A 26559-nucleotide genomic window follows, 5' to 3' on the forward strand; every position below is an offset into this window, starting at 1 on the left:
GAGGATCTGCATAGCTCCGCCCACCAGGAAAGAGCTCGACCGGGAGAAGCGATGGCCTCTTCAGCACCAGCACCGGAGATGAAGAAGACCCAGCAGAAGGAAGCGAGGAAGAGCCAGGAGGCCCGGGTCGTGGATGCCTCTTCCTCTGCCGCCCCAGCTCAGCCGACGACCAGCAAGGCTGCGGATCCAGGCGTCCCTACACTGCGGCCCTGGATGCGCACTACGGTGGCCATGCGACTGAAGAAGGTGGATGGTAGAGAGCCGGACATGTCTGAGGATGTGTTCGCTAAGAAGATGGTCCTGGACCAGGGTTTCTCCAAGGCTGAAACCCTCAGCATTTTCTTCTTTACTGGGATCTTCTATGTGACATTTGCCTCCTTCAACACCTGCAGGAGGTACTGGGAGGCGGTAAAGGCAGCGAGGCCCGAATCCCCTTTCTCTCGCTTTGTAAGCAACTGCTTAATCCAAAGGGAGGAGAGGCGGGTGACGGTTTCAATCCTTAACCCGTACATCCCAGGCAAGGACATCGCCACATTCCTTGCAAGGTACTGCACAGTGGTCAAGGAACCCTCCAAGATCCTGAGCAGCCTTGGATTCTGGACTGGCAAGTGGTCGGTGGTCGTGAGGCTCAACAGGGATGAGTCATCGGACGACGGTTTCCAGCACCTGCCTCAGGCTTTCTCTTTGGGTGACGCTCCAGGCTTCATCTATTACCCGGATATGCCGCAGATCTGCAGGAGATGCAGCAAGAAGGGTCATCAGGCGAAGGACTGCAGCGAAGATTCCTGTAGAGTCTGCCGAGTGCCGGGGCATGGGACCAAGGACTGTCCGAAGGCAAAAACCTGCAACCTCTGCGGCCATGCGGACCACAGCTACAGGGCCTGCCCCCAGAGGGAAAAGAGAACGTGGGCATCCGTGGTTGCCAAAGCTCCGACCGGCCAGCAGCCGGCCGTAGCCCAAGCAGCGCAGAAGCCCAAGGAGAAGGAGAAGAAGAAGACGGAGGGTACGAGGACGACGGCCCCTAACCCTCCCCCCACCCCCGCCCTCCCTACCCCTTCCCCCTCCCCTCCTTCCCCCCCTCCCCCCTCTCCCTCCCCGCCCACCCCCACTGAGGAATCCCTCCCCTATCCCATTGCCTCAGTGGGTCCCCTGTCCCCCGCCCCTACCCCCACCCTCCCACCCCACTCCCCCAACCCAGCAGCACTAACCTTTCCTCCCGCTGCTGTGGTTCTCTCCTTGGAGGATTTTCCCCCTCTTGTCCCCACAGTGGTTCCCGACAGGAAGAGGAAAGTGAGGGACAGCCCATCGGCTGAGACCTCCAAGAAAAAGATCATCGAGGTCTGCGAAGATGACCTCCCGGAGGAAAGCGACATGGATCAGGTGGTGGAGAATCTGGTCGACGAACCGGAGGCTTTCGACTTCGAGGACGTCCCAGAGAATGCACACCTGAAAGAGGCGCTGGAGGAGTGCATACGGGAATGGGTCGGGCCGGCGGGCCCCGAAGAAGAGGATCCGCCCGACCGGAGTGGTATCGTATGAGTCTGTGACTAACCCTTTTCTTTTCTCCCCATGGCTAATCTTTCCATCTTTAGCTTAAATGTGCGGAGTATGAGAGATAGGTCTAGATTCCAGACAGTTCTTTCGTTTTTAAATGCTCAGTTGTGCGATGTGTATATGTTGCAGGAATGTGCTCTGTCCTCTTCTAGGTCCTACAACCATCTGGCCAGGCAGTGGTCCCACGGTCCCTCCTACTGGTCCGGCGGGGGCGACTGTAAGTCCGCAGGGGTCGCCATCCTGATCAGGGGAGGCAACTTTACACTTGATTCTGTTCAGGAGCTTGTCTGTGGCAGATTGCTAATTGCAGACGGCTCTTGGGCGGGGGAGCCCGTAAGGCTCATCAATGTGTATGCCTCTCCTGAGAAGGGTGCGCGTCTGGAACTATTCCAGGCCCTGCGGGCCCAGCTCGCAACCTCCAGGGCTGTAGTGTTGGGTGGGGACTTCAACTGCCCCATTGAAGCGGACGGACGCAGTTCTGGGACATCTGTCAAGTTGGATGTCACATCCAAACTGCTCATCGAGATGGTGACTGAAGCATCCTTGCAGGACGTTGTTGGGTCCATCGGGAACGGCTCTGTTAATTATACATGGAGCCGCCCCGATGGCTCGCTCCGTTCTCGGATTGACTTTGTGTTTGCCTCTCGAGCAGTCAGGCAGACTAGGCACTCTATGGTTCCCTGCTTCTTCTCTGACCACAGGGCCATTCTGTTTCAAGGGGTTCTGGGCCATGGTTTCCCATCTGGCCCAGGCTCTTGGAAGCTGAATTGTGCTCTACTGGCTCAGGAGGAGGTTCTGGAGGAGCTTAGAGAGGCCTACATCGTATGGCGCAACGATAAATGTATGTTTGAGCGTGTCAGTGATTGGTGGGAATTTGTTAAGGTTCAATTTCGCAGTTTCTTTCAGGCCAAGAGTCGTCAACAGGCGTGCGGAAGAAAGAGGGACTTCAGGAGGCTGCAGCGCGAGCTGCGGTCACTGCAAGACCTTCTCCGGTGCGGCTGGGACGTGAAGGAGGAGCTGGAGGAGACCAAAAAGAGCTTGCAAAGGCACTTTGAGGAGGAATCCAAGCGAATCGTCTTCCGTTCCAAGGTGGAGAACCTGGAGAAGGGTGAGAAATGTAACTCGTTCTTTTTCAGGAAACTCCACGCCGGCCACACGCCCCTGACTGAGCTGCGGGATGAGACCGGAAGTTTGCGGAAGGGCAAAGAGGACGTGATGGGGGTTGTCACTAGCTTCTACCGCAGCCTCTACGCCCCGAAGACCACCGACTCCGAAGTGGCCGACGAGTTCCTGTCAGGTATCACTAACGTTGTTGATCCCGCAGGTGCGTCGGCCATGGACGCCCCCTTGACGGTGGGGGAGCTGCTCTCTGCCGCTAAATCCTTTAGGCCTGGCAGGACCCCGGGCAGTGATGGTCTCCCAGCGGAGCTCTATGTAGCGCTGGGGGATCTCATTTGCCCGGACCTGTTGGAGCTGTACGAGGAGATGGTGGTGGAGGGCAGAATGCCTCCGTCGTTGAGGGAGGGTATGATCACGATCCTGTATAAGCGGAAGGGGGAGAGATGTGACTTGAAAAATTGGCGTCCCATCTCTCTCTTGAACGTGGACTACAAGATCCTCGCCAAGGTGCTGGCCAACCGGCTGAAGAAGGTCATCGGTCAGGTCGTCCATCTGGACCAGACCTGTGGCATTCCCGGCCGCAGGATCGCAGACAGCCTCGCCCTAGTGAGGGACACGGTCCATTACATCCAAAGCCGCCGTGCACACGCGGCCCTGGTCAGCCTCGATCAGGAGAAGGCTTTCGACCGGGTCTCTCACGAGTTCATGGGCAGGGCACTGCGTAGGTTAGGACTTGGTGATATGTTTTGTCGTTTTGTTAACGTGATGTATTTTGATATTTTCAGCAGGGTACTGGTGAACGGCTGGAAGACTGACCCCTTTCCGGTTCTTTCTGGGGTCAGACAAGGCTGCCCTCTCTCACCTCTCCTTTTTGTTTGTGTTATAGAATCCTTCGCGGAGGCTATACGGCAGAACGGAGAGATCAGAGGGATCACCGTACCCGGACCCGATCGACACGAGGTCAAGTGCTCGCTGTACATGGACGACGTGACCGTCTTCTGCGCTGACCAGCGTTCGGTGACCGCACTCGTCCAGACCTGCGAGAAGTTCGGAAAGGCTTCAGGGGCAAAGGTCAACTGCGGGAAGTCGGAGGCTATGCTCTTCGGGGAGTGGCACCTGGCTTCCTCCGCCCCCTTCCCGTTTACCATCAAACCGGACTTCATCAAGATCCTTGGAGTCTGGTTCGGAAAGGAAGGCGCGGCCCTCAAGTCCTGGGAAGAGCGATTGGCTAAGGTCAATACGAAGATCGGGCTGTGGAGCCTCAGACACCTCACCATTGAGGGCAAAGCATTGGTCCTGAGGAACGAAGTTCTGCCTGTGCTTCAGTACACCGCACAGGCCTGGCCCCCCCATGTCACCGTCTGCAGGGCCATCACCAGGACCGTGTTTTGTTTCATCTGGGGCTCCAAAATGGACAGAGTGAAGCGCTCCGTGATGTACAAGGAACCCCGCAAGGGCGGAAAAGGTGTTCCGGATATCCCTACCTTGCTGCGGGCAGCCTTCGTATGTGACTGTGTGCGGAGGACTCTGCAACAGAAAAATGGCTCTGCGGGCAGGTCCATGTCTCGCCTGTTCCTCCTCCCCCTCTGGAGGGGTCTGAGCTGGGACAAGTGGGACAGCTCCATCCCTTACAACTGGCACACTCCCTGGTTCTACGGGGGCGTCGTCAAGTTTGTGAGGGAACACCAACTGGAGGGACTCAAGCCCGACTTGTGGAAACCAAAAACTGTCCACAAGCTCATCAGAGCACAGGACCCTATGGAGCTCGTTCCAGGGCTCACTGCGGCCACCGCAGAGACTGTATGGACTAATGTGGCTTCGGCGAAGTTGACCAACGGGCACAAGGACTTGTCTTGGATGGCCATTCAGGGGGGACTGCCCTTGAGGTCATTCATGCATGCCCGCAACCTGTGCAAAACGCGGTACTGCCCCCGGTGCCCCTTCGTGGAGGAAACATCTTTGCACCTCTTTTGGCAGTGTCCGTTTGCTCAGGGCCTGTTGGACGCCCTGGAACTTGAACTCAGTGACTGCGTGCCCAGGAACAGGCTAACGCACTGCGCGGTGCTGTACGGCCTGTTCCCTGGGAATTTCGGCGATGAGGCAACCCGGGAGGCCTGGCGCCTTATGAACTGTTTTAAGGACGCTATATGGCTTGCCAGGAACCGCCTCATTCTGAAGAAGGAGAGGATGTCCTTTCTGGACTGCCGCAGGCTGGTCCACAGCCTGCTCAGAGACTATTCCATCATGGACAGATCGGACCAGGAAGAAGAGGATTGATACCCCTCTCCTTCCCCCTCTCCCCTTGTGTTGTGTCGTCTTTCAATAAAGCTTCGGGCCTGTGATTTCCCCTCCCTACCCCCCTCTTTCCCACCCCCCTTACCCCATCACTTGTCTGTATTGCTTTATTGTTTGTTGTTTTAGGATTGCTAAGGTATGCGGGAATGTTAGTGTAGCGGGTGGTATGATGTATAGCGTAGGGAGCCTGTGCTGTATGTTGTACCATGGTGCTGAGTATGTAGTGTCTTATTTATTGAACTGTGCTGCGTCACAGTTTATGTATGCCTGACGACGACTGATTGTAATAAAGATATTTTCAATCAAAAAAATCTGTTCTTATCAGTTTAATATCTGATACGTCCCCTATCTGGGGACCATATATTAAATGGATTTTTAGAACAGGGAGATGGAAAAAGAGCTTGCTCTGTCCTCTCCAGGCATTGACCTGGTATTGCAGTGCCTCCAGGTTCAGTGCACCCCCTAATGAGTTTGCAAAAAACAGAGCAAAAGAATGAAGAAGGAAACAAGCCGGCTGCACCTGAAACTACTGTTTTGCAAGAAACATCCCTCGAGTGTGTTGTGCGCAGGTGGACCGACCCCGAAAAATTAGCCCGAGTGTGGCTACGAAAAGTTTGTTTGTCCAAGACTTGCTGGCCTCTGTTGCCATGGCAACCAACTGGCAGAGTTGTTTACAACTTGGCTGCCGGGCCAGTGCTGGTGATGTCATCGCGGGACGTGATGTCATCAAGGCTTTGCTGCTATACACAGCTGCCAGCACAACAAGCAGCTCAGTTGCAGCCGGTCAAGCGACCGAGCAGGTAGGTGGAAAGGTAGGTGCAGTTTATTAAACCGTTTCCTTTGGATTTGATTTCCTGGTGGCCGGCCGATGTATCCTGCTGATGCTGCCTGCCTACGGCTCCAGCTGGGAGAATTCACCCTCCATGTTCTTTGATAGATAGATTAGATACATTAGATAGAATAGATAGGATAGATAGGATAGATTAGATAGATAGATAGATAGATAGATAGATAGGTAGGTAGGTAGGTAGGTACTAATAATAAGCTAGCCAGCTAGGCAGCCAGCCACAGAGACAGCCAGCCAGCTACAGAGACAGCCAGCCAAAGAGCTAGCTGCATGTCATGTATGCCAGACAGAGACGGAGACAGAGACAGAGACGTGTATGTCTGCCATCCATCAGGTGGAAGCAGACGCAGTGTGATTGGGGGGTGGAGCTATTCAGATTTGAGAGCAGAAAGGAAGACAGAGGCAGTGCTAGGCAATAGGAGATGCAGTGTGAAAGCACGTCCGGTCCGCCATCTGAGAGGGTGGAGCGCATAATAGGGTATGTATGTCTGGCTTCGCCTTAACAAGAAGGACGTGGTGTCCGAGAAGGGGAGTTTTCGGGAAACCGTTGTGGCCATCGCTTCTCGGCCTTTTGGCTAAGATCAAGTGTAGTATCTTGTCTTACTGAACTGCCTTGACTTGACGGCTCAGGTCCTGGGGTACCCCCTGCACTCGGCCTTTGGGCATCGGCGATTTAATTCGTCTTAAGCTCACTGCAGCTATTGGGTGTAGGGCTATTCCCCAGGAACGAGAGTGAACCTTCCTCTCGGCCTGCTGCTCGATTGTCCTGTGCCCGACGGTTTGACCGGAGAACCACTTCGATCCCGCCTGCCGACGAACGATCGACGAAGACGCCCCGGAACCCCGAGAAGGACGACGCTGAACCCCGAAGAAGCCGGCGACGAGGATTTGCATCTCTCCGCCCCCTTCGACGAGGATCTGCATAGCTCCGCCCACCAGGAAAGAGCTCGTTGGGAGAAGCGATGGCCTCTTCAGCACCAGCAGCGGAGATGAAGAAGACCCAGCAGAAGGAAGCGAGGAAGAGCCAGGAGGCCCGGGTCGTGGATGCCTCTTCCTCTGCCGCCCCAGCTCAGCCGACGACCAGCAAGGCTGCGGATCCAGGCGTCCCTACACTGCGGCCCTGGATGCGCACTACGGTGGCCATGCGACTGAAGAAGGTGGATGGTAGAGAGCCGGACATGTCTGAGGATGTGTTCGCTAAGAAGATGGTCCTGGACCAGGGTTTCTCCAAGGCTGAAACCCTCAGCATTTTCTTCTTCACGGGGATCTTCTATGTGACATTTGCCTCCTTCAACACCTGCAGGAGGTACTGGGAGGCGGTAAAGGCAGCGAGGCCCGAATCCCCTTTCTCTCGCTTTGTAAGCAACTGCTTAATCCAAAGGGAGGAGAGGCGGGTGACGGTTTCAATCCTTAACCCGTACATCCCAGGCAAGGACATCGCCACATTCCTTGCAAGGTACTGCACAGTGGTCAAGGAACCCTCCAAGATCCTGAGCAGCCTTGGATTCTGGACTGGCAAGTGGTCGGTGGTCGTGAGGCTCAACAGGGATGAGTCATCGGACGACGGTTTCCAGCACCTGCCTCAGGCTTTCTCTTTGGGTGACGCTCCAGGCTTCATCTATTACCCGGATATGCCGCAGATCTGCAGGAGATGCAGCAAGAAGGGTCATCAGGCGAAGGACTGCAGCGAAGATTCCTGTAGAGTCTGCCGAGTGCCGGGGCATGGGACCAAGGACTGTCCGAAGGCAAAAACCTGCAACCTCTGCGGCCATGCGGACCACAGCTACAGGGCCTGCCCCCAGAGGGAAAAGAGAACGTGGGCATCAGTGGTTGCCAAAGCTCCGACCGGCCAGCAGCCGGCCGTAGCCCAAGCAGCGCAGAAGCCCAAGGAGAAGGAGAAGAAGAAGAAGGAGGGTAAGAGGACGACGGCCCCTAACCCTCCCCCCACCCCCGCCCTCCCTACCCCTTCCCCCTCCCCTCCTTCCCCCCCTCCCCCCTCTCCCTCCCCGCCCACCCCCACTGAGGAATCCCTCCCCTATCCCATTGCCTCAGTGGGTCCCCTGTCCCCCGCCCCTACCCCCACCCTCCCACCCCACTCCCCCAACCCAGCAGCACTAACCTTTCCTCCCGCTGCTGTGGTTCTCTCCTTGGAGGATTTTCCCCCTCTTGTCCCCACAGTGGTTCCCGACAGGAAGAGGAAAGTGAGGGACAGCCCATCGGCTGAGACCTCCAAGAAAAAGATCATCGAGGTCTGCGAAGATGACCTCCCGGAGGAAAGCGACATGGATCAGGTGGTGGAGAATCTGGTCGACGAACCGGAGGCTTTCGACTTCGAGGACGTCCCAGAGAATGCACACCTGAAAGAGGCGCTGGAGGAGTGCATACGGGAATGGGTCGGGCCGGCGGGCCCCGAAGAAGAGGATCCGCCCGACCGGAGTGGTATCGTATGAGTCTGTGACTAACCCTTTTCTTTTCTCCCCATGGCTAATCTTTCCATCTTTAGCTTAAATGTGCGGAGTATGAGAGATAGGTCTAGATTCCAGACAGTTCTTTCGTTTTTAAATGCTCAGTTGTGCGATGTGTATATGTTGCAGGAATGTGCTCTGTCCTCTTCTAGGTCCTACAACCATCTGGCCAGGCAGTGGTCCCACGGTCCCTCCTACTGGTCCGGCGGGGGCGACTGTAAGTCCGCAGGGGTCGCCATCCTGATCAGGGGAGGCAACTTTACACTTGATTCTGTTCAGGAGCTTGTCTGTGGCAGATTGCTAATTGCAGACGGCTCTTGGGCGGGGGAGCCCGTAAGGCTCATCAATGTGTATGCCTCTCCTGAGAAGGGTGCGCGTCTGGAACTATTCCAGGCCCTGCGGGCCCAGCTCGCAACCTCCAGGGCTGTAGTGTTGGGTGGGGACTTCAACTGCCCCATTGAAGCGGACGGACGCAGTTCTGGGACATCTGTCAAGTTGGATGTCACATCCAAACTGCTCATCGAGATGGTGACTGAAGCATCCTTGCAGGACGTTGTTGGGTCCATCGGGAACGGCTCTGTTAATTATACATGGAGCCGCCCCGATGGCTCGCTCCGTTCTCGGATTGACTTTGTGTTTGCCTCTCGAGCAGTCAGGCAGACTAGGCACTCTATGGTTCCCTGCTTCTTCTCTGACCACAGGGCCATTCTGTTTCAAGGGGTTCTGGGCCATGGTTTCCCATCTGGCCCAGGCTCTTGGAAGCTGAATTGTGCTCTGCTGGCTCAGGAGGAGGCTCTGGAGGAGCTTAGAGAGGCCTACGTCGTATGGCGCAACGAGAAATGTATGTTTGAGCGTGTTAGTGATTGGTGGGAATTTGTTAAGGTTCAATTTCGCAGTTTCTTTCAGGCCAAGAGTCGTCAACAGGCGTGCGGAAGAAAGAGGGACTTCAGGAGGCTGCAGCGCGAGCTGCGGTCACTGCAAGACCTTCTCCGGTGCGGCTGGGACGTGAAGGAGGAGCTGGAGGAGACCAAAAAGAGCTTGCAAAGGCACTTTGAGGAGGAATCCAAGCGAATCGTCTTCCGTTCCAAGGTGGAGAACCTGGAGAAGGGTGAGAAATGTAACTCGTTCTTTTTCAGGAAACTCCACGCCGGCCACACGCCCCTGACTGAGCTGCGGGATGAGACCGGAAGCTTGCGGAAGGGCAAAGAGGACGTGATGGGGGTTGTCACTAGCTTCTACCGCAGCCTCTACGCCCCGAAGACCACCGACTCCGAAGTGGCCGACGAGTTCCTGTCAGGTATCACTAACGTTGTTGATCCCGCAGGTGCGTCGGCCATGGACGCCCCCTTGACGGTGGGGGAGCTGCTCTCTGCCGCTAAATCCTTTAGGCCTGGCAGGACCCCGGGCAGTGATGGTCTCCCGGCGGAGCTCTATGTGGCGCTGGGGGATCTCATTTGCCCGGACCTGTTGGAGCTGTACGAGGAGATGGTGGTGGAGGGCAGAATGCCTCCGTCGTTGAGGGAGGGTATGATCACGATCCTGTATAAGCGGAAGGGGGAGAGATGTGACTTGAAAAATTGGCGTCCCATCTCTCTCTTGAACGTGGACTACAAGATCCTCGCCAAGGTGCTGGCCAACCGGCTGAAGAAGGTCATCGGTCAGGTCGTCCATCTGGACCAGACCTGTGGCATTCCCGGCCGCAGGATCGCAGACAGCCTCGCCCTAGTGAGGGACACGGTCCATTACATCCAAAGCCGCCGTGCACACGCGGCCCTGGTCAGCCTTGATCAGGAGAAGGCTTTCGACCGGGTCTCTCACGAGTTCATGGGCAGGGCACTGCGTAGGTTAGGACTTGGTGATATGTTTTGTCGTTTTGTTAACGTGATGTATTTTGATATTTTCAGCAGGGTACTGGTGAACGGCTGGAAGACTGACCCCTTTCCGGTTCTTTCTGGGGTCAGACAAGGCTGCCCTCTCTCACCTCTCCTTTTTGTTTGTGTTATAGAATCCTTCGCGGAGGCTATACGGCAGAACGGAGAGATCAGAGGGATCACCGTACCCGGACCCGATCGACACGAGGTCAAGTGCTCGCTGTACATGGACGACGTGACCGTCTTCTGCGCTGACCAGCGTTCGGTGACCGCACTCGTCCAGACCTGCGAGAAGTTCGGAAAGGCTTCAGGGGCAAAGGTCAACTGCGGGAAGTCGGAGGCTATGCTCTTCGGGGAGTGGCACCTGGCTTCCTCCGCCCCCTTCCCGTTTACCATCAAACCGGACTTCATCAAGATCCTTGGAGTCTGGTTCGGAAAGGAAGGCGCGGCCCTCAAGTCCTGGGAAGAGCGATTGGCTAAGGTCAATACGAAGATCGGGCTGTGGAGCCTCAGACACCTCACCATTGAGGGCAAAGCATTGGTCCTGAGGAACGAAGTTCTGCCTGTGCTCCAGTACACCGCACAGGCCTGGCCCCCCCATGTCACCGTCTGCAGGGCCATCACCAGGACCGTGTTTAGTTTCATCTGGGGCTCCAAAATGGACAGAGTGAAGCGCTCCGTGATGTACAAGGAACCCCGCAAGGGCGGAAAAGGTGTTCCGGATATCCCTACCTTGCTGCGGGCAGCCTTCGTATGTGACTGTGTGCGGAGAACTCTGCAACAGAAAAATGGCTCTGCGGGCAGGTCCATGTCTCGCCTGTTCCTCCTCCCCCTCTGGAGGGGTCTGAGCTGGGACAAGTGGGACAGCTCCATCCCTTACAACTGGCACACTCCCTGGTTCTACGGGGGCGTCGTCAAGTTTGTGAGGGAACACCAACTGGAGGGACTCAAGCCCGACTTGTGGAAGCCAAAAACTGTCCACAAGCTCATCAGAGCACAGGACTCTATGGAGCTCGTTCCAGGGCTCACTGCGGCCACCGCAGAGACTGTATGGACAAATGTGGCTTCGGCGAAGCTGACCAACGGGCACAAGGACTTGTCTTGGATGGCCATTCAGGGGGGACTGCCCTTGAGGTCATTCATGCATGCCCGCAACCTGTGCAAAACGCGGTACTGCCCCCGGTGCCCCTTCGTGGAGGAAACATCTTTGCACCTCTTTTGGCAGTGTCCGTTTGCTCAGGGCCTGTTGGACGCCCTGGAACTTGAACTCAGTGACTGTGTGCCCAGGAACAGGCTAACGCACTGCGCGGTGCTGTACGGCCTGTTCCCTGGGAATTTCGGCGATGAGGCAACCCGGGAGGCCTGGCGCCTTATGAACTGTTTTAAGGACGCTATATGGCTTGCCAGGAACCGCCTCATTCTGAAGAAGGAGAGGATGTCCTTTCTGGACTGCCGCAGGCTGGTCCACAGCCTGCTCAGAGACTATTCCATCATGGACAGATCGGACCAGGAAGAAGAGGATTGATACCCCTCTCCTTCCCCCTCTCCCCTTGTGTTGTGTCGTCTTTCAATAAAGCTTCGGGCCTGTGATTTCCCCTCCCTACCCCCCTCTTTCCCACCCCCCCCTTACCCCATCACTTGTCTGTATTGCTTTATTGTTTGTTGTTTTAGGATTGTTAAGGTATGCGGGAATGCTAGTGTAGCGGGTGGTACGATGTATAGCGTAGGGAGCCTGTGCTGTATGTTGTACCATGGTGCTGAGTATGTAGTGTCTTATTTATTGAACTGTGCTGCGTCACAGTTTATGTATGCCTGACGACGACTGATTGTAATAAAGATATTTTCAATCAAAAAAATCTGTTCTTATCAGTTTAATATCTGATACGTCCCCTATCTGGGGACCATATATTAAATGGATTTTTAGAACAGGGAGATGGAAAAAGAGCTTGCTCTGTCCTCTCCAGGCATTGACCTGGTATTGCAGTGCCTCCAGGTTCAGTGCACCCCCTAATGAGTTTGCAAAAAACAGAGCAAAAGAATGAAGAAGGAAACAAGCCGGCTGCACCTGAAACTACTGTTTTGCAAGAAACATCCCTCGAGTGTGTTGTGCGCAGGTGGACCGACCCCGAAAAATTAGCCCGAGTGTGGCTACGAAAAGTTTGTTTGTCCAAGACTTGCTGGCCTCTGTTGCCATGGCAACCAACTGGCAGAGTTGTTTACAACTTGGCTGCCGGGCCAGTGCTGGTGATGTCATCGCGGGACGTGATGTCATCAAGGCTTTGCTGCTATACACAGCTGCCAGCACAACAAGCAGCTCAGTTGCAGCCGGTCAAGCGACCGAGCAGGTAGGTGGAAAGGTAGGTGCAGTTTATTAAACCGTTTCCTTTGGATTTGATTTCCTGGTGGCCGGCCGATGTATCCTGCTGATGCTGCCTGCCTACGGCTCCAGCTGGGAGAATTCACCCTCCATGTTCTTTGATAGATAGATTAGATACATTAGATAGAATAGATAGGATAGATAGGATAGATTAGATAGATAGATAGATAGATAGATAGATAGATAGATAGATAGATAGATAGGTAGGTAGGTAGGTAGGTACTAATAATAAGCTAGCCAGCTAGGCAGCCAGCCACAGAGACAGCCAGCCAGCTACAGAGACAGCCAGCCAAAGAGCTAGCTGCATGTCATGTATGCCAGACAGAGACGGAGACAGAGACAGAGACGTGTATGTCTGCCATCCATCAGGTGGAAGCAGACGCAGTGTGATTGGGGGGTGGAGCTATTCAGATTTGAGAGCAGAAAGGAAGACAGAGGCAGTGCTAGGCAATAGGAGATGCAGTGTGAAAGCACGTCCGGTCCGCCATCTGAGAGGGTGGAGCGCATAATAGGGTATGTATGTCTGGCTTCGCCTTAACAAGAAGGACGTGGTGTCCGAGAAGGGGAGTTTTCGGGAAACCGTTGTGGCCATCGCTTCTCGGCCTTTTGGCTAAGATCAAGTGTAGTATCTTTGCTGCGTTTGGTCTGGTCAGAGGGGGTGGTGATCGGGGTCCTCCTTGTGGGGGCCCTGGATTATTACGGGGTTGCGATCGTAGGTATTTAAGCCTGCAAAAATGGATGGAGAACGGTCTCGAGGAGTCGAGGACACAGTGAGGATTTTTGTCCCCATACAATATCGGGAGAAAATTGGATTGGACCAAGTGGTGCTGGAGATCATCCGGAAGCTTCAGTACCTACAGGTAACGGATGTGTTGGGATTACAAGATTTTGCAAGACAAGGTATTTACGATATCACTTTCTTTAATTCCGAGTTGTGCCAGCGTGTCTATAAGGATTTGGAAGAGATGAAGAGGAAAGAGGAGCCAGAAGTAATGAAAATGGTGAAAATTGTGCCTTTGTTTATGCGAATGTCCAAAATGGTGGTAATCCATATGTATAACCCTAAGGTAACCGATGAAATGGTGTCTGGTTTTTTGCTTCGCTACTGTGAGGAAGTAAAGTTTTTGGGAAGACTGAGAAATAAGTACGGTTACCTAAATGGAAAAAGGAAGTTTTTGGTAAAGTTTAAACAAGATGAAAATGTGATAAGTGGATTTAAAAGTATACCGCAAGTTTTTTCTATTGGAGGAGAAAGAGGATTTTGTTTCTATGACGGGCAGTTGGAATATTGTAGACGGTGTCATGCATATGGTCATGTCCAGGACAGGTGTCCAGAAAGAGGAGAATGTTGCAGAAATTGCGGGAAAACTGGGCATAATGCTGGGTCATGCACAGAGAGGAAAACTTGTGATATATGCGGTAGTGATGAGCATTTGGCTAAAAATTGTAATTTATGGTATAAAAAGAGGAGTTATGCTGAGGCGGCTGGAGGGAAGAAGGAGCATATGAGCAAAAATACAGGAGGTGAGAAAGAGATGGATATGCCTAAAGAAAGAGAGTCTGGTGTGTCTGGAAAAAATGTGAGAGGTGCTGGTACTGGTGTGATTGTGGAAAATGTACAACAGAGTGCTACAACCAGTACAGAGAGAAAAGGTGGGAAAGGGAGGAAAAGTGAACTGAAAAATGACTCACAAAGTGGCTCTGAGGAAGTAAGGAGTGGTGAGTCACTGGTGAATGAGGGGTTAAGTGTGGATATGGAAGTGAAGTGCACTGACCCTGTGGTGGAGGAGGGAGAGCAAATGGAAGAAGGTGGAGAGGAATCTGATGCATCATTAACACCTGGTCAACGTGCTAACGAGGGGAGTGGTGAGTCACACCCTGGTGGTGAGGAGGAGGAGGTGGATGAATTGCAAAGTGAGAGGAGGAAATCCAAAAAAGGAAGATGGTCTGGTGAACAGGAGGATCCTGTTCAGGAGTGGAATGAAGAGATGGACAGGGACTCTGATCCAGGGTCGCCTGATTGTAATGTGAGTGTTATGAGGAGAGTGGAAAGTCAGAGTTTTAAAAAGTAGCTGCCATGGCTGTGAACATGTTTTTTCTCATTAATTTTTTAATGAGTTTATGTGTGGCTACAATTAATGTGCGAGGTATTGGGTCTGCAAGTAGGAGAGCAGCAATATTAGAGCGCCTCGAGAATGTTAATGCGGATATCCTCTGTTTACAAGAATGTGCAATAAAATCTGCCCCACATGGAGATGAGTGGAGGAAGGGGCAGTCTTTTTGGTCTCCATGCACAGACAATAAAAATGAAGGCATTGGTATTTTATTGAAAAATGATGGTATTAAGTTTTTAGATTGCCAGATTTTAATTCCAGGACGTTGTATGGTTTTAAATCTGGATTTTTTGGGACAGAGAATAAGAATTTTTAATGTTTATGCACCTGCTGAAAAACAAGCACGGATTTTATTTTTAGAGTCTCTTAAATATTTTATGCCTGGGCGTGATTTTACAGTAGTCGCTGGAGATTTTAATTGTATTCGATCTGCCAATGATCGTGAGAGCTCTGCTGAAGTAAGAACTGATGTTACTTCCAATGCTTTAAATCAGATTATACAAGACTTACGTTACATTGATACTGGGCTGATGATTAGCACTGATGACAGATTTACATATATATCGGATAGTGGCCGCTGTAGATCCCGGTTGGATTACATTTTTGTGTCTGAAGGGGTTAAGGTGGTCCGGTGCGATCACGTGATGCTTTCTTTCTCAGACCATAAGATGGTGGTGGCTGAGATTAGTATTAATGAATCCACTAGCTTTGGGAGAGGGCTGTGGAAGCTGAATGTAAGTCTGTTACAGGAAGAGGAAGTAATAGAAGATTTTAAGAAGGAGTTTTTATTTTGTGTGTCAAAGAAACGGAATTTTAAAGATATTTTAGCATGGTGGGACTGGTCCAAAGTCAGATTCGCACAATTTTTTAAGAAGACTTGCATAGAAAAAGCTAAAAAGAAGAGAAAGAAAGAAGCAGACCTAATATCCCAACTAGAGGCGCTATATAAATTTAAAAGTGTTGGGATTGATGTGGAGGTGGAGGTAAAGAAGATAAAAGAAGAGATGAGGAAAGCATTGGTGGAAAGGGGGAAGAATATTGTGTATGCGGCCAAGGTACAGAAGATGGAGGAGGATGAGCAGTGTTCCCGTTTCTTTTTTAAAAAGTGTTTTAAGGCCAAAGGATATTTTAAATCCGTTTTAACTTCCACAGGAGAAGTGACTGGTGATGAAGTGGTGGAAGAGGTCGGTAATTTTTACAAAACACTTTTTAGTAATCAAAGCAGAGCTAGTGAGGCAGAGATGAACGACTATTGTAAGGTTTTAGATAATTGTATTCCTGATAACATGCAAGAATTTTTAAATGGTGACGTTGGTGAAGGGGAGATCAAACAAGCAATAGACAAGATGGCGAAAGGGAAGACGCCAGGAGGAGACGGTCTCCCTGTAGAATTTTATATTGCTTTTTGGGATATTTTAAAAGAAGATTTTACTTATGTCATCCAGCATGTTTTTAATTCAGGACTTTTATCAGAATCAATGAAGAGGGGTATGATTACTCTTATTTTTAAAAAAGGAGACGAAAGGGACATTAAGAATTGGAGACCAATTACGCTTTTAAACGTGGATTATAAAATTATTGCAAAAATAGTGGCATTAAGAATGAGTGAGGTGGTGGGCCACATGGTGGGGGAGTACCAGGTGTGTGCCGTACCAGGGAGGAGAATTACTGATAATTTATTGATTTTAAGAGATATTGTTTACAGTGCTGGTTTTAATAATTCTCCTCTGTTTGTTGAGTCTGTAGATTTTGAAAAAGCGTATGACAAGGTGCCACACAATTTTATGTTTTTAGCGTTAAAACGTCTTGGTGTCCCTGAGTTTTTATTGAGAGTAATCAGAGGTTTTTATCAGGATGTGAGTGCTCAGGTTTTAGTTAATGGCCATTTTAGTCCTGCTTTTAATATTTTATCTGGGGTCCGCCAGGGATGTCCTCTGTCCCCAATTCTTTTTATTTGTGTTATAGAGGCTCTTTTAAAATCCGTGCAAAAAGATAAATGTGTTGATGGTGTTTTTATCCCAGGTAGTGCAGGTATGACAGTGAAATCATTAAGTTATATGGATGATGTGGTTTTTACATGTACATCCCTGGCGGACTTACGTAGAGTCAATTTACATGTTAAATTATTTTGTTGTGTGAGTGGAATGAGTGTAAATTGGAATAAATGTCAGTTATGTAATTTTGGTAAGCAGGAAAAAGTAGTAGTGGATGGGGTGGTGGAAAAAGACAATATTGATGTCCTGGGCATGACCTATGAGAAAGATCTAAAAGCAAGGAAGAGCTATGTGGAGTTGGAGCAGAAGATTGAAAAGAAGTTAAATTTTTGGAAATTACGGAACTTATCTTTTAAAGGAAAAATTTTAATTATTAAGACTGTGATTTTACCGATGCTTTTATACATTGCAATGATTTTTCCACCCAAACCATTGTGGGTTAGAAGAACGACGAGGAAACTTTTTATCTTTTTTTGGGGTTCTAAGATGGAGAAAATGAGAAGAGAAAAGGTTTTAAGTAGTGAGAAATATGGTGGTTTTAATTTTCCGAATGTTGATTTGTTTTTAAAAATGCATTATTTTTTATTGATTTTTAAGACTAGCCAGAACAATAGTAGGACCGCTGACATGTGCAGGTATTTAGCAGGATGGTTGTTTACTAAATGGGGCTGGTGTGAGAAGGATCTGAGTAGACCCATGTCATTTGTTATTCCTACCTTTTATGTGGTCCTTAGGTCCTTCAATGATCAGTATAACCTGAGCTCTTTAGGTAAGCCTGAAAAAGAGAAATTACAGCGAGCCTTGAGAAAAGACGAGAGGTTATATGAAGTACCATTCTGCAATTCTGTACAGTCAGCAAAGGTCTGGAACCTTTTTAATGTTTTTGGTCTCTCTAATAGACAGAGGGATGTGGCGTGGCTGTCCTTGCATGGATGTCTCCCAACACGGGCATTTTTGAATGGACGAGGAATACGTGTGAACGATAAGTGCCCTAGAGAAGGTTGTGTTGGGAGGGAGGACATTTTTCATATTTTTTGGGACTGTTTTTATGCTAAAACGCTTTTATCCCTTTTAGAGAGTTTTTTTAGTGCTGTTACTGGTCTTAGTCATTTTAATTTTCAAAGGATTTTAATTGGTCAAGATTTTAGCAAAGAGACAAGTGCCCGAGTGTGTTGGATTGTTTTTTCAATTTTTAAAGAAGTTTTATGGGATTGTCGTAATTTGCTGGTTTTTAAACATGTTTTTATTTCTCCTATTGAATGCAAAAAACTGTTTTTAGCGAGAGTCTTTGTCGTCTATCTGGTGGAAAAGAAAAGGAATGGAGAAGACAAAGCAGAGGACATTTGGAAATTTTCGCGATGGGGTAACATGTGAGTAATCTTGACCAATTTTGTTTTTTGTGTTTTTGTTTTTTGAATGTTTTTAGTTTTTTTGTTTAGTATTCCTATGATGTTTTTTATGGACTTGGTTGCTGTGATGAGTCATGGTAGGTGACCTGATGGCCATTTGACTGTAGTCCAGAAACTGAGGAGGAAAAAAAAAAAAAAAAAAAAAAAAAAAAAAATCTGTTCTTATCAGTTTAATATCTGATACGTCCCCTATCTGGGGACCATATATTAAATGGATTTTTAGAACAGGGAGATGGAAAAAGAGCTTGCTCTGTCCTCTCCAGGCATTGACCTGGTATTGCAGTGCCTCCAGGTTCAGTGCACCCCCTAATGAGTTTGCAAAAAACAGAGCAAAAGAATGAAGAAGGAAACAAGCCGGCTGCACCTGAAACTACTGTTTTGCAAGAAACATCCCTCGAGTGTGTTGTGCGCAGGTGGACCGACCCCGAAAAATTAGCCCGAGTGTGGCTACGAAAAGTTTGTTTGTCCAAGACTTGCTGGCCTCTGTTGCCATGGCAACCAACTGGCAGAGTTGTTTACAACTTGGCTGCCGGGCCAGTGCTGGTGATGTCATCGCGGGACGTGATGTCATCAAGGCTTTGCTGCTATACACAGCTGCCAGCACAACAAGCAGCTCAGTTGCAGCCGGTCAAGCGACCGAGCAGGTAGGTGGAAAGGTAGGTGCAGTTTATTAAACCGTTTCCTTTGGATTTGATTTCCTGGTGGCCGGCCGATGTATCCTGCTGATGCTGCCTGCCTACGGCTCCAGCTGGGAGAATTCACCCTCCATGTTCTTTGATAGATAGATTAGATACATTAGATAGAATAGATAGGATAGATAGGATAGATTAGATAGATAGATAGATAGATAGATAGATAGATAGATAGATAGATAGATAGGTAGGTAGGTAGGTAGGTAGGTACTAATAATAAGCTAGCCAGCTAGGCAGCCAGCCACAGAGACAGCCAGCCAGCTACAGAGACAGCCAGCCAAAGAGCTAGCTGCATGTCATGTATGCCAGACAGAGACGGAGACAGAGACAGAGACGTGTATGTCTGCCATCCATCAGGTGGAAGCAGACGCAGTGTGATTGGGGGGTGGAGCTATTCAGATTTGAGAGCAGAAAGGAAGACAGAGGCAGTGCTAGGCAATAGGAGATGCAGTGTGAAAGCACGTCCGGTCCGCCATCTGAGAGGGTGGAGCGCATAATAGGGTATGTATGTCTGGCTTCGCCTTAACAAGAAGGACGTGGTGTCCGAGAAGGGGAGTTTTCGGGAAACCGTTGTGGCCATCGCTTCTCGGCCTTTTGGCTAAGATCAAGTGTAGTATCTGTTCTTATCAGTTTAATATCTGATACGTCCCCTATCTGGGGACCATATATTAAATGGATTTTTAGAACAGGGAGATGGAAAAAGAGCTTGCTCTGTCCTCTCCAGGCATTGACCTGGTATTGCAGTGCCTCCAGGTTCAGTGCACCCCCTAATGAGTTTGCAAAAAACAGAGCAAAAGAATGAAGAAGGAAACAAGCCGGCTGCACCTGAAACTACTGTTTTGCAAGAAACATCCCTCGAGTGTGTTGTGCGCAGGTGGACCGACCCCGAAAAATTAGCCCGAGTGTGGCTACGAAAAGTTTGTTTGTCCAAGACTTGCTGGCCTCTGTTGCCATGGCAACCAACTGGCAGAGTTGTTTACAACTTGGCTGCCGGGCCAGTGCTGGTGATGTCATCGCGGGACGTGATGTCATCAAGGCTTTGCTGCTATACACAGCTGCCAGCACAACAAGCAGCTCAGTTGCAGCCGGTCAAGCGACCGAGCAGGTAGGTGGAAAGGTAGGTGCAGTTTATTAAACCGTTTCCTTTGGATTTGATTTCCTGGTGGCCGGCCGATGTATCCTGCTGATGCTGCCTGCCTACGGCTCCAGCTGGGAGAATTCACCCTCCATGTTCTTTGATAGATAGATTAGATACATTAGATAGAATAGATAGGATAGATAGGATAGATTAGATAGATAGATAGATAGATAGATAGATAGATAGATAGATAGATAGATAGGTAGGTAGGTAGGTAGGTAGGTACTAATAATAAGCTAGCCAGCTAGGCAGCCAGCCACAGAGACAGCCAGCCAGCTACAGAGACAGCCAGCCAAAGAGCTAGCTGCATGTCATGTATGCCAGACAGAGACGGAGACAGAGACAGAGACGTGTATGTCTGCCATCCATCAGGTGGAAGCAGACGCAGTGTGATTGGGGGGTGGAGCTATTCAGATTTGAGAGCAGAAAGGAAGACAGAGGCAGTGCTAGGCAATAGGAGATGCAGTGTGAAAGCACGTCCGGTCCGCCATCTGAGAGGGTGGAGCGCATAATAGGGTATGTATGTCTGGCTTCGCCTTAACAAGAAGGACGTGGTGTCCGAGAAGGGGAGTTTTCGGGAAACCGTTGTGGCCATCGCTTCTCGGCCTTTTGGCTAAGATCAAGTGTAGTATCTGTTCTTATCAGTTTAATATCTGATACGTCCCCTATCTGGGGACCATATATTAAATGGATTTTTAGAACAGGGAGATGGAAAAAGAGCTTGCTCTGTCCTCTCCAGGCATTGACCTGGTATTGCAGTGCCTCCAGGTTCAGTGCACCCCCTAATGAGTTTGCAAAAAACAGAGCAAAAGAATGAAGAAGGAAACAAGCCGGCTGCACCTGAAACTACTGTTTTGCAAGAAACATCCCTCGAGTGTGTTGTGCGCAGGTGGACCGACCCCGAAAAATTAGCCCGAGTGTGGCTACGAAAAGTTTGTTTGTCCAAGACTTGCTGGCCTCTGTTGCCATGGCAACCAACTGGCAGAGTTGTTTACAACTTGGCTGCCGGGCCAGTGCTGGTGATGTCATCGCGGGACGTGATGTCATCAAGGCTTTGCTGCTATACACAGCTGCCAGCACAACAAGCAGCTCAGTTGCAGCCGGTCAAGCGACCGAGCAGGTAGGTGGAAAGGTAGGTGCAGTTTATTAAACCGTTTCCTTTGGATTTGATTTCCTGGTGGCCGGCCGATGTATCCTGCTGATGCTGCCTGCCTACGGCTCCAGCTGGGAGAATTCACCCTCCATGTTCTTTGATAGATAGATTAGATACATTAGATAGAATAGATAGGATAGATAGGATAGATTAGATAGATAGATAGATAGATAGATAGATAGATAGATAGGTAGGTAGGTAGGTAGGTAGGTACTAATAATAAGCTAGCCAGCTAGGCAGCCAGCCACAGAGACAGCCAGCCAGCTACAGAGACAGCCAGCCAAAGAGCTAGCTGCATGTCATGTATGCCAGACAGAGACGGAGACAGAGACAGAGACGTGTATGTCTGCCATCCATCAGGTGGAAGCAGACGCAGTGTGATTGGGGGGTGGAGCTATTCAGATTTGAGAGCAGAAAGGAAGACAGAGGCAGTGCTAGGCAATAGGAGATGCAGTGTGAAAGCACGTCCGGTCCGCCATCTGAGAGGGTGGAGCGCATAATAGGGTATGTATGTCTGGCTTCGCCTTAACAAGAAGGACGTGGTGTCCGAGAAGGGGAGTTTTCGGGAAACCGTTGTGGCCATCGCTTCTCGGCCTTTTGGCTAAGATCAAGTGTAGTATCTGTTCTTATCAGTTTAATATCTGATACGTCCCCTATCTGGGGACCATATATTAAATGGATTTTTAGAACAGGGAGATGGAAAAAGAGCTTGCTCTGTCCTCTCCAGGCATTGACCTGGTATTGCAGTGCCTCCAGGTTCAGTGCACCCCCTAATGAGTTTGCAAAAAACAGAGCAAAAGAATGAAGAAGGAAACAAGCCGGCTGCACCTGAAACTACTGTTTTGCAAGAAACATCCCTCGAGTGTGTTGTGCGCAGGTGGACCGACCCCGAAAAATTAGCCCGAGTGTGGCTACGAAAAGTTTGTTTGTCCAAGACTTGCTGGCCTCTGTTGCCATGGCAACCAACTGGCAGAGTTGTTTACAACTTGGCTGCCGGGCCAGTGCTGGTGATGTCATCGCGGGACGTGATGTCATCAAGGCTTTGCTGCTATACACAGCTGCCAGCACAACAAGCAGCTCAGTTGCAGCCGGTCAAGCGACCGAGCAGGTAGGTGGAAAGGTAGGTGCAGTTTATTAAACCGTTTCCTTTGGATTTGATTTCCTGGTGGCCGGCCGATGTATCCTGCTGATGCTGCCTGCCTACGGCTCCAGCTGGGAGAATTCACCCTCCATGTTCTTTGATAGATAGATTAGATACATTAGATAGAATAGATAGGATAGATAGGATAGATTAGATAGATAGATAGATAGATAGATAGATAGATAGATAGATAGATAGGTAGGTAGGTAGGTAGGTAGGTACTAATAATAAGCTAGCCAGCTAGGCAGCCAGCCACAGAGACAGCCAGCCAGCTACAGAGACAGCCAGCCAAAGAGCTAGCTGCATGTCATGTATGCCAGACAGAGACGGAGACAGAGACAGAGACGTGTATGTCTGCCATCCATCAGGTGGAAGCAGACGCAGTGTGATTGGGGGGTGGAGCTATTCAGATTTGAGAGCAGAAAGGAAGACAGAGGCAGTGCTAGGCAATAGGAGATGCAGTGTGAAAGCACGTCCGGTCCGCCATCTGAGAGGGTGGAGCGCATAATAGGGTATGTATGTCTGGCTTCGCCTTAACAAGAAGGACGTGGTGTCCGAGAAGGGGAGTTTTCGGGAAACCGTTGTGGCCATCGCTTCTCGGCCTTTTGGCTAAGATCAAGTGTAGTATCTGTTCTTATCAGTTTAATATCTGATACGTCCCCTATCTGGGGACCATATATTAAATGGATTTTTAGAACAGGGAGATGGAAAAAGAGCTTGCTCTGTCCTCTCCAGGCATTGACCTGGTATTGCAGTGCCTCCAGGTTCAGTGCACCCCCTAATGAGTTTGCAAAAAACAGAGCAAAAGAATGAAGAAGGAAACAAGCCGGCTGCACCTGAAACTACTGTTTTGCAAGAAACATCCCTCGAGTGTGTTGTGCGCAGGTGGACCGACCCCGAAAAATTAGCCCGAGTGTGGCTACGAAAAGTTTGTTTGTCCAAGACTTGCTGGCCTCTGTTGCCATGGCAACCAACTGGCAGAGTTGTTTACAACTTGGCTGCCGGGCCAGTGCTGGTGATGTCATCGCGGGACGTGATGTCATCAAGGCTTTGCTGCTATACACAGCTGCCAGCACAACAAGCAGCTCAGTTGCAGCCGGTCAAGCGACCGAGCAGGTAGGTGGAAAGGTAGGTGCAGTTTATTAAACCGTTTCCTTTGGATTTGATTTCCTGGTGGCCGGCCGATGTATCCTGCTGATGCTGCCTGCCTACGGCTCCAGCTGGGAGAATTCACCCTCCATGTTCTTTGATAGATAGATTAGATACATTAGATAGAATAGATAGGATAGATAGGATAGATTAGATAGATAGATAGATAGATAGATAGATAGATAGATAGATAGGTAGGTAGGTAGGTAGGTACTAATAATAAGCTAGCCAGCTAGGCAGCCAGCCACAGAGACAGCCAGCCAGCTACAGAGACAGCCAGCCAAAGAGCTAGCTGCATGTCATGTATGCCAGACAGAGACGGAGACAGAGACAGAGACGTGTATGTCTGCCATCCATCAGGTGGAAGCAGACGCAGTGTGATTGGGGGGTGGAGCTATTCAGATTTGAGAGCAGAAAGGAAGACAGAGGCAGTGCTAGGCAATAGGAGATGCAGTGTGAAAGCACGTCCGGTCCGCCATCTGAGAGGGTGGAGCGCATAATAGGGTATGTATGTCTGGCTTCGCCTTAACAAGAAGGACGTGGTGTCCGAGAAGGGGAGTTTTCGGGAAACCGTTGTGGCCATCGCTTCTCGGCCTTTTGGCTAAGATCAAGTGTAGTATCTGTTCTTATCAGTTTAATATCTGATACGTCCCCTATCTGGGGACCATATATTAAATGGATTTTTAGAACAGGGAGATGGAAAAAGAGCTTGCTCTGTCCTCTCCAGGCATTGACCTGGTATTGCAGTGCCTCCAGGTTCAGTGCACCCCCTAATGAGTTTGCAAAAAACAGAGCAAAAGAATGAAGAAGGAAACAAGCCGGCTGCACCTGAAACTACTGTTTTGCAAGAAACATCCCTCGAGTGTGTTGTGCGCAGGTGGACCGACCCCGAAAAATTAGCCCGAGTGTGGCTACGAAAAGTTTGTTTGTCCAAGACTTGCTGGCCTCTGTTGCCATGGCAACCAACTGGCAGAGTTGTTTACAACTTGGCTGCCGGGCCAGTGCTGGTGATGTCATCGCGGGACGTGATGTCATCAAGGCTTTGCTGCTATACACAGCTGCCAGCACAACAAGCAGCTCAGTTGCAGCCGGTCAAGCGACCGAGCAGGTAGGTGGAAAGGTAGGTGCAGTTTATTAAACCGTTTCCTTTGGATTTGATTTCCTGGTGGCCGGCCGATGTATCCTGCTGATGCTGCCTGCCTACGGCTCCAGCTGGGAGAATTCACCCTCCATGTTCTTTGATAGATAGATTAGATACATTAGATAGAATAGATAGGATAGATAGGATAGATTAGATAGATAGATAGATAGATAGATAGATAGATAGATAGATAGATAGATAGGTAGGTAGGTAGGTAGGTACTAATAATAAGCTAGCCAGCTAGGCAGCCAGCCACAGAGACAGCCAGCCAGCTACAGAGACAGCCAGCCAAAGAGCTAGCTGCATGTCATGTATGCCAGACAGAGACGGAGACAGAGACAGAGACGTGTATGTCTGCCATCCATCAGGTGGAAGCAGACGCAGTGTGATTGGGGGGTGGAGCTATTCAGATTTGAGAGCAGAAAGGAAGACAGAGGCAGTGCTAGGCAATAGGAGATGCAGTGTGAAAGCACGTCCGGTCCGCCATCTGAGAGGGTGGAGCGCATAATAGGGTATGTATGTCTGGCTTCGCCTTAACAAGAAGGACGTGGTGTCCGAGAAGGGGAGTTTTCGGGAAACCGTTGTGGCCATCGCTTCTCGGCCTTTTGGCTAAGATCAAGTGTAGTATCTGTTCTTAAGTGAGCAGAGAACCACACAGACGGCATGGGTAGAACGGTTGGCTGTGCGGCCTGAGCAGCCTTCCTAGTAGGTCATGCCCGTCTGGATCTGGCCATGAGGTTTCGAGGGGGTTGAGAGTCGAGGTGCAGAAGTGCCCTGGGAGTGGTGACCCCAGGGTGCCTGAACTCACTGGGTGTGGGACCCCAATTGAGGAATGGCACTGAGCACGCACTTCACATTCACACCCCTTTGAGCACACACCTCTAGTTTTCCGGCCTCTGGCTCTGTGAAAATTACGAGGAATTTTTATAGATCCGGCCAGATGTCCGGGCTGTTTTGCACAGCGCACGTCTGATTTATTTATTCTTTTTTGTCACTGTGTGTTCACTTTCCACGTTTGTTTGTCACTAGGATCCTTCGGGTTGCGGTCGCCTTTTGGGGACCCCTCGGAGGTCTAGGGGAGGCATGTGTGGCCATCTGCGCTCCTTGCCTCCCTGCACCCCCGGTTCTCCCTCGGGAGTGACCACCTTTTGATTGAATGACGAACGGTGAGTGCCTGGGTTACGCTCAGGTACAAGCCGTAGTTGTTTACCGGTCTGCTCTTGGCCTCGTCTGAGAGCGGACATTTGTCCTGGACCTTTGCAGGTGCCTTTTGGCCCGGAAGGGAAGGGAATTAGGTGTGTTGGGGGCCCATCTCTTTTTAGAGTGGGCTTGCGATAGACCGCATCCTAGTGCACTTTTGTGTGTGGCACGCTACACTTTTTTAGTAGCACTTGGGTGATGAGAGCACGTTGCCTCGACTCTCAAAAAAAAAAAAAAAAAAAAATCTGTTCTTATCAGTTTAATATCTGATACGTCCCCTATCTGGGGACCATATATTAAATGGATTTTTAGAACAGGGAGATGGAAAAAGAGCTTGCTCTGTCCTCTCCAGGCATTGACCTGGTATTGCAGTGCCTCCAGGTTCAGTGCACCCCCTAATGAGTTTGCAAAAAACAGAGCAAAAGAATGAAGAAGGAAACAAGCCGGCTGCACCTGAAACTACTGTTTTGCAAGAAACATCCCTCGAGTGTGTTGTGCGCAGGTGGACCGACCCCGAAAAATTAGCCCGAGTGTGGCTACGAAAAGTTTGTTTGTCCAAGACTTGCTGGCCTCTGTTGCCATGGCAACCAACTGGCAGAGTTGTTTACAACTTGGCTGCCGGGCCAGTGCTGGTGATGTCATCGCGGGACGTGATGTCATCAAGGCTTTGCTGCTATACACAGCTGCCAGCACAACAAGCAGCTCAGTTGCAGCCGGTCAAGCGACCGAGCAGGTAGGTGGAAAGGTAGGTGCAGTTTATTAAACCGTTTCCTTTGGATTTGATTTCCTGGTGGCCGGCCGATGTATCCTGCTGATGCTGCCTGCCTACGGCTCCAGCTGGGAGAATTCACCCTCCATGTTCTTTGATAGATAGATTAGATACATTAGATAGAATAGATA

At 50.2% G+C, this 26559-nt stretch overlaps 1 protein-coding gene, 5 non-coding genes and 7 pseudogenes across 6 annotated transcripts; all 13 read left to right on the forward strand.

The window, feature by feature from the left end:
• Nucleotides 1-266: 266 nt before the first annotated feature.
• Nucleotides 267-13252, forward strand: LOC138771875 (uncharacterized). The gene is made up of 2 exons (XM_069951880.1): nucleotides 267-1309; nucleotides 13182-13252. The coding sequence occupies exons 1-2, from the start codon at nucleotides 268-270 to the stop codon at nucleotides 13250-13252; spliced, it is 1113 nt and encodes a 370-aa protein (XP_069807981.1). The 5' UTR covers nucleotide 267.
• Nucleotides 5261-5432, forward strand: LOC138773458 (U2 spliceosomal RNA; annotated as a pseudogene).
• On the forward strand, nucleotides 6371-6513 carry LOC138773668 (U2 spliceosomal RNA; annotated as a pseudogene).
• LOC138773459 (U2 spliceosomal RNA) lies at nucleotides 11989-12160 on the forward strand (annotated as a pseudogene).
• On the forward strand, nucleotides 13119-13206 carry LOC138773171 (U2 spliceosomal RNA; annotated as a pseudogene).
• Nucleotides 13253-18134: 4882 nt separating the features above from the next.
• On the forward strand, nucleotides 18135-18353 carry LOC138773613 (U2 spliceosomal RNA; annotated as a pseudogene).
• A 962-nt stretch (nucleotides 18354-19315) lies between these two features.
• Nucleotides 19316-19506, forward strand: LOC138773209 (U2 spliceosomal RNA). Its single transcript, XR_011359919.1, has one exon. It is a non-coding gene; the product is annotated as a U2 spliceosomal RNA (small nuclear RNA).
• A 962-nt stretch (nucleotides 19507-20468) lies between these two features.
• On the forward strand, nucleotides 20469-20659 carry LOC138773210 (U2 spliceosomal RNA). The gene has a single exon (XR_011359920.1). It is a non-coding gene; the product is annotated as a U2 spliceosomal RNA (small nuclear RNA).
• A 950-nt stretch (nucleotides 20660-21609) lies between these two features.
• LOC138773211 (U2 spliceosomal RNA) lies at nucleotides 21610-21800 on the forward strand. The gene has a single exon (XR_011359921.1). It is a non-coding gene; the product is annotated as a U2 spliceosomal RNA (small nuclear RNA).
• Nucleotides 21801-22758: 958 nt separating this feature from the next.
• LOC138773212 (U2 spliceosomal RNA) lies at nucleotides 22759-22949 on the forward strand. Its single transcript, XR_011359922.1, has one exon. It is a non-coding gene; the product is annotated as a U2 spliceosomal RNA (small nuclear RNA).
• A 950-nt stretch (nucleotides 22950-23899) lies between these two features.
• LOC138773213 (U2 spliceosomal RNA) lies at nucleotides 23900-24090 on the forward strand. The gene has a single exon (XR_011359923.1). It is a non-coding gene; the product is annotated as a U2 spliceosomal RNA (small nuclear RNA).
• Nucleotides 24091-25048: 958 nt separating this feature from the next.
• Nucleotides 25049-25115, forward strand: LOC138773658 (U2 spliceosomal RNA; annotated as a pseudogene).
• A 717-nt stretch (nucleotides 25116-25832) lies between these two features.
• LOC138773570 (U2 spliceosomal RNA) lies at nucleotides 25833-26056 on the forward strand (annotated as a pseudogene).
• The last annotated feature ends 503 nt before the right edge of the window (nucleotides 26057-26559 follow it).

This window comes from Dendropsophus ebraccatus, chromosome 14 (genome assembly GCF_027789765.1).
Source record: "Dendropsophus ebraccatus isolate aDenEbr1 chromosome 14, aDenEbr1.pat, whole genome shotgun sequence".
In the NCBI taxonomy this organism is placed as follows: Eukaryota; Metazoa; Chordata; class Amphibia; order Anura; family Hylidae; genus Dendropsophus; species Dendropsophus ebraccatus.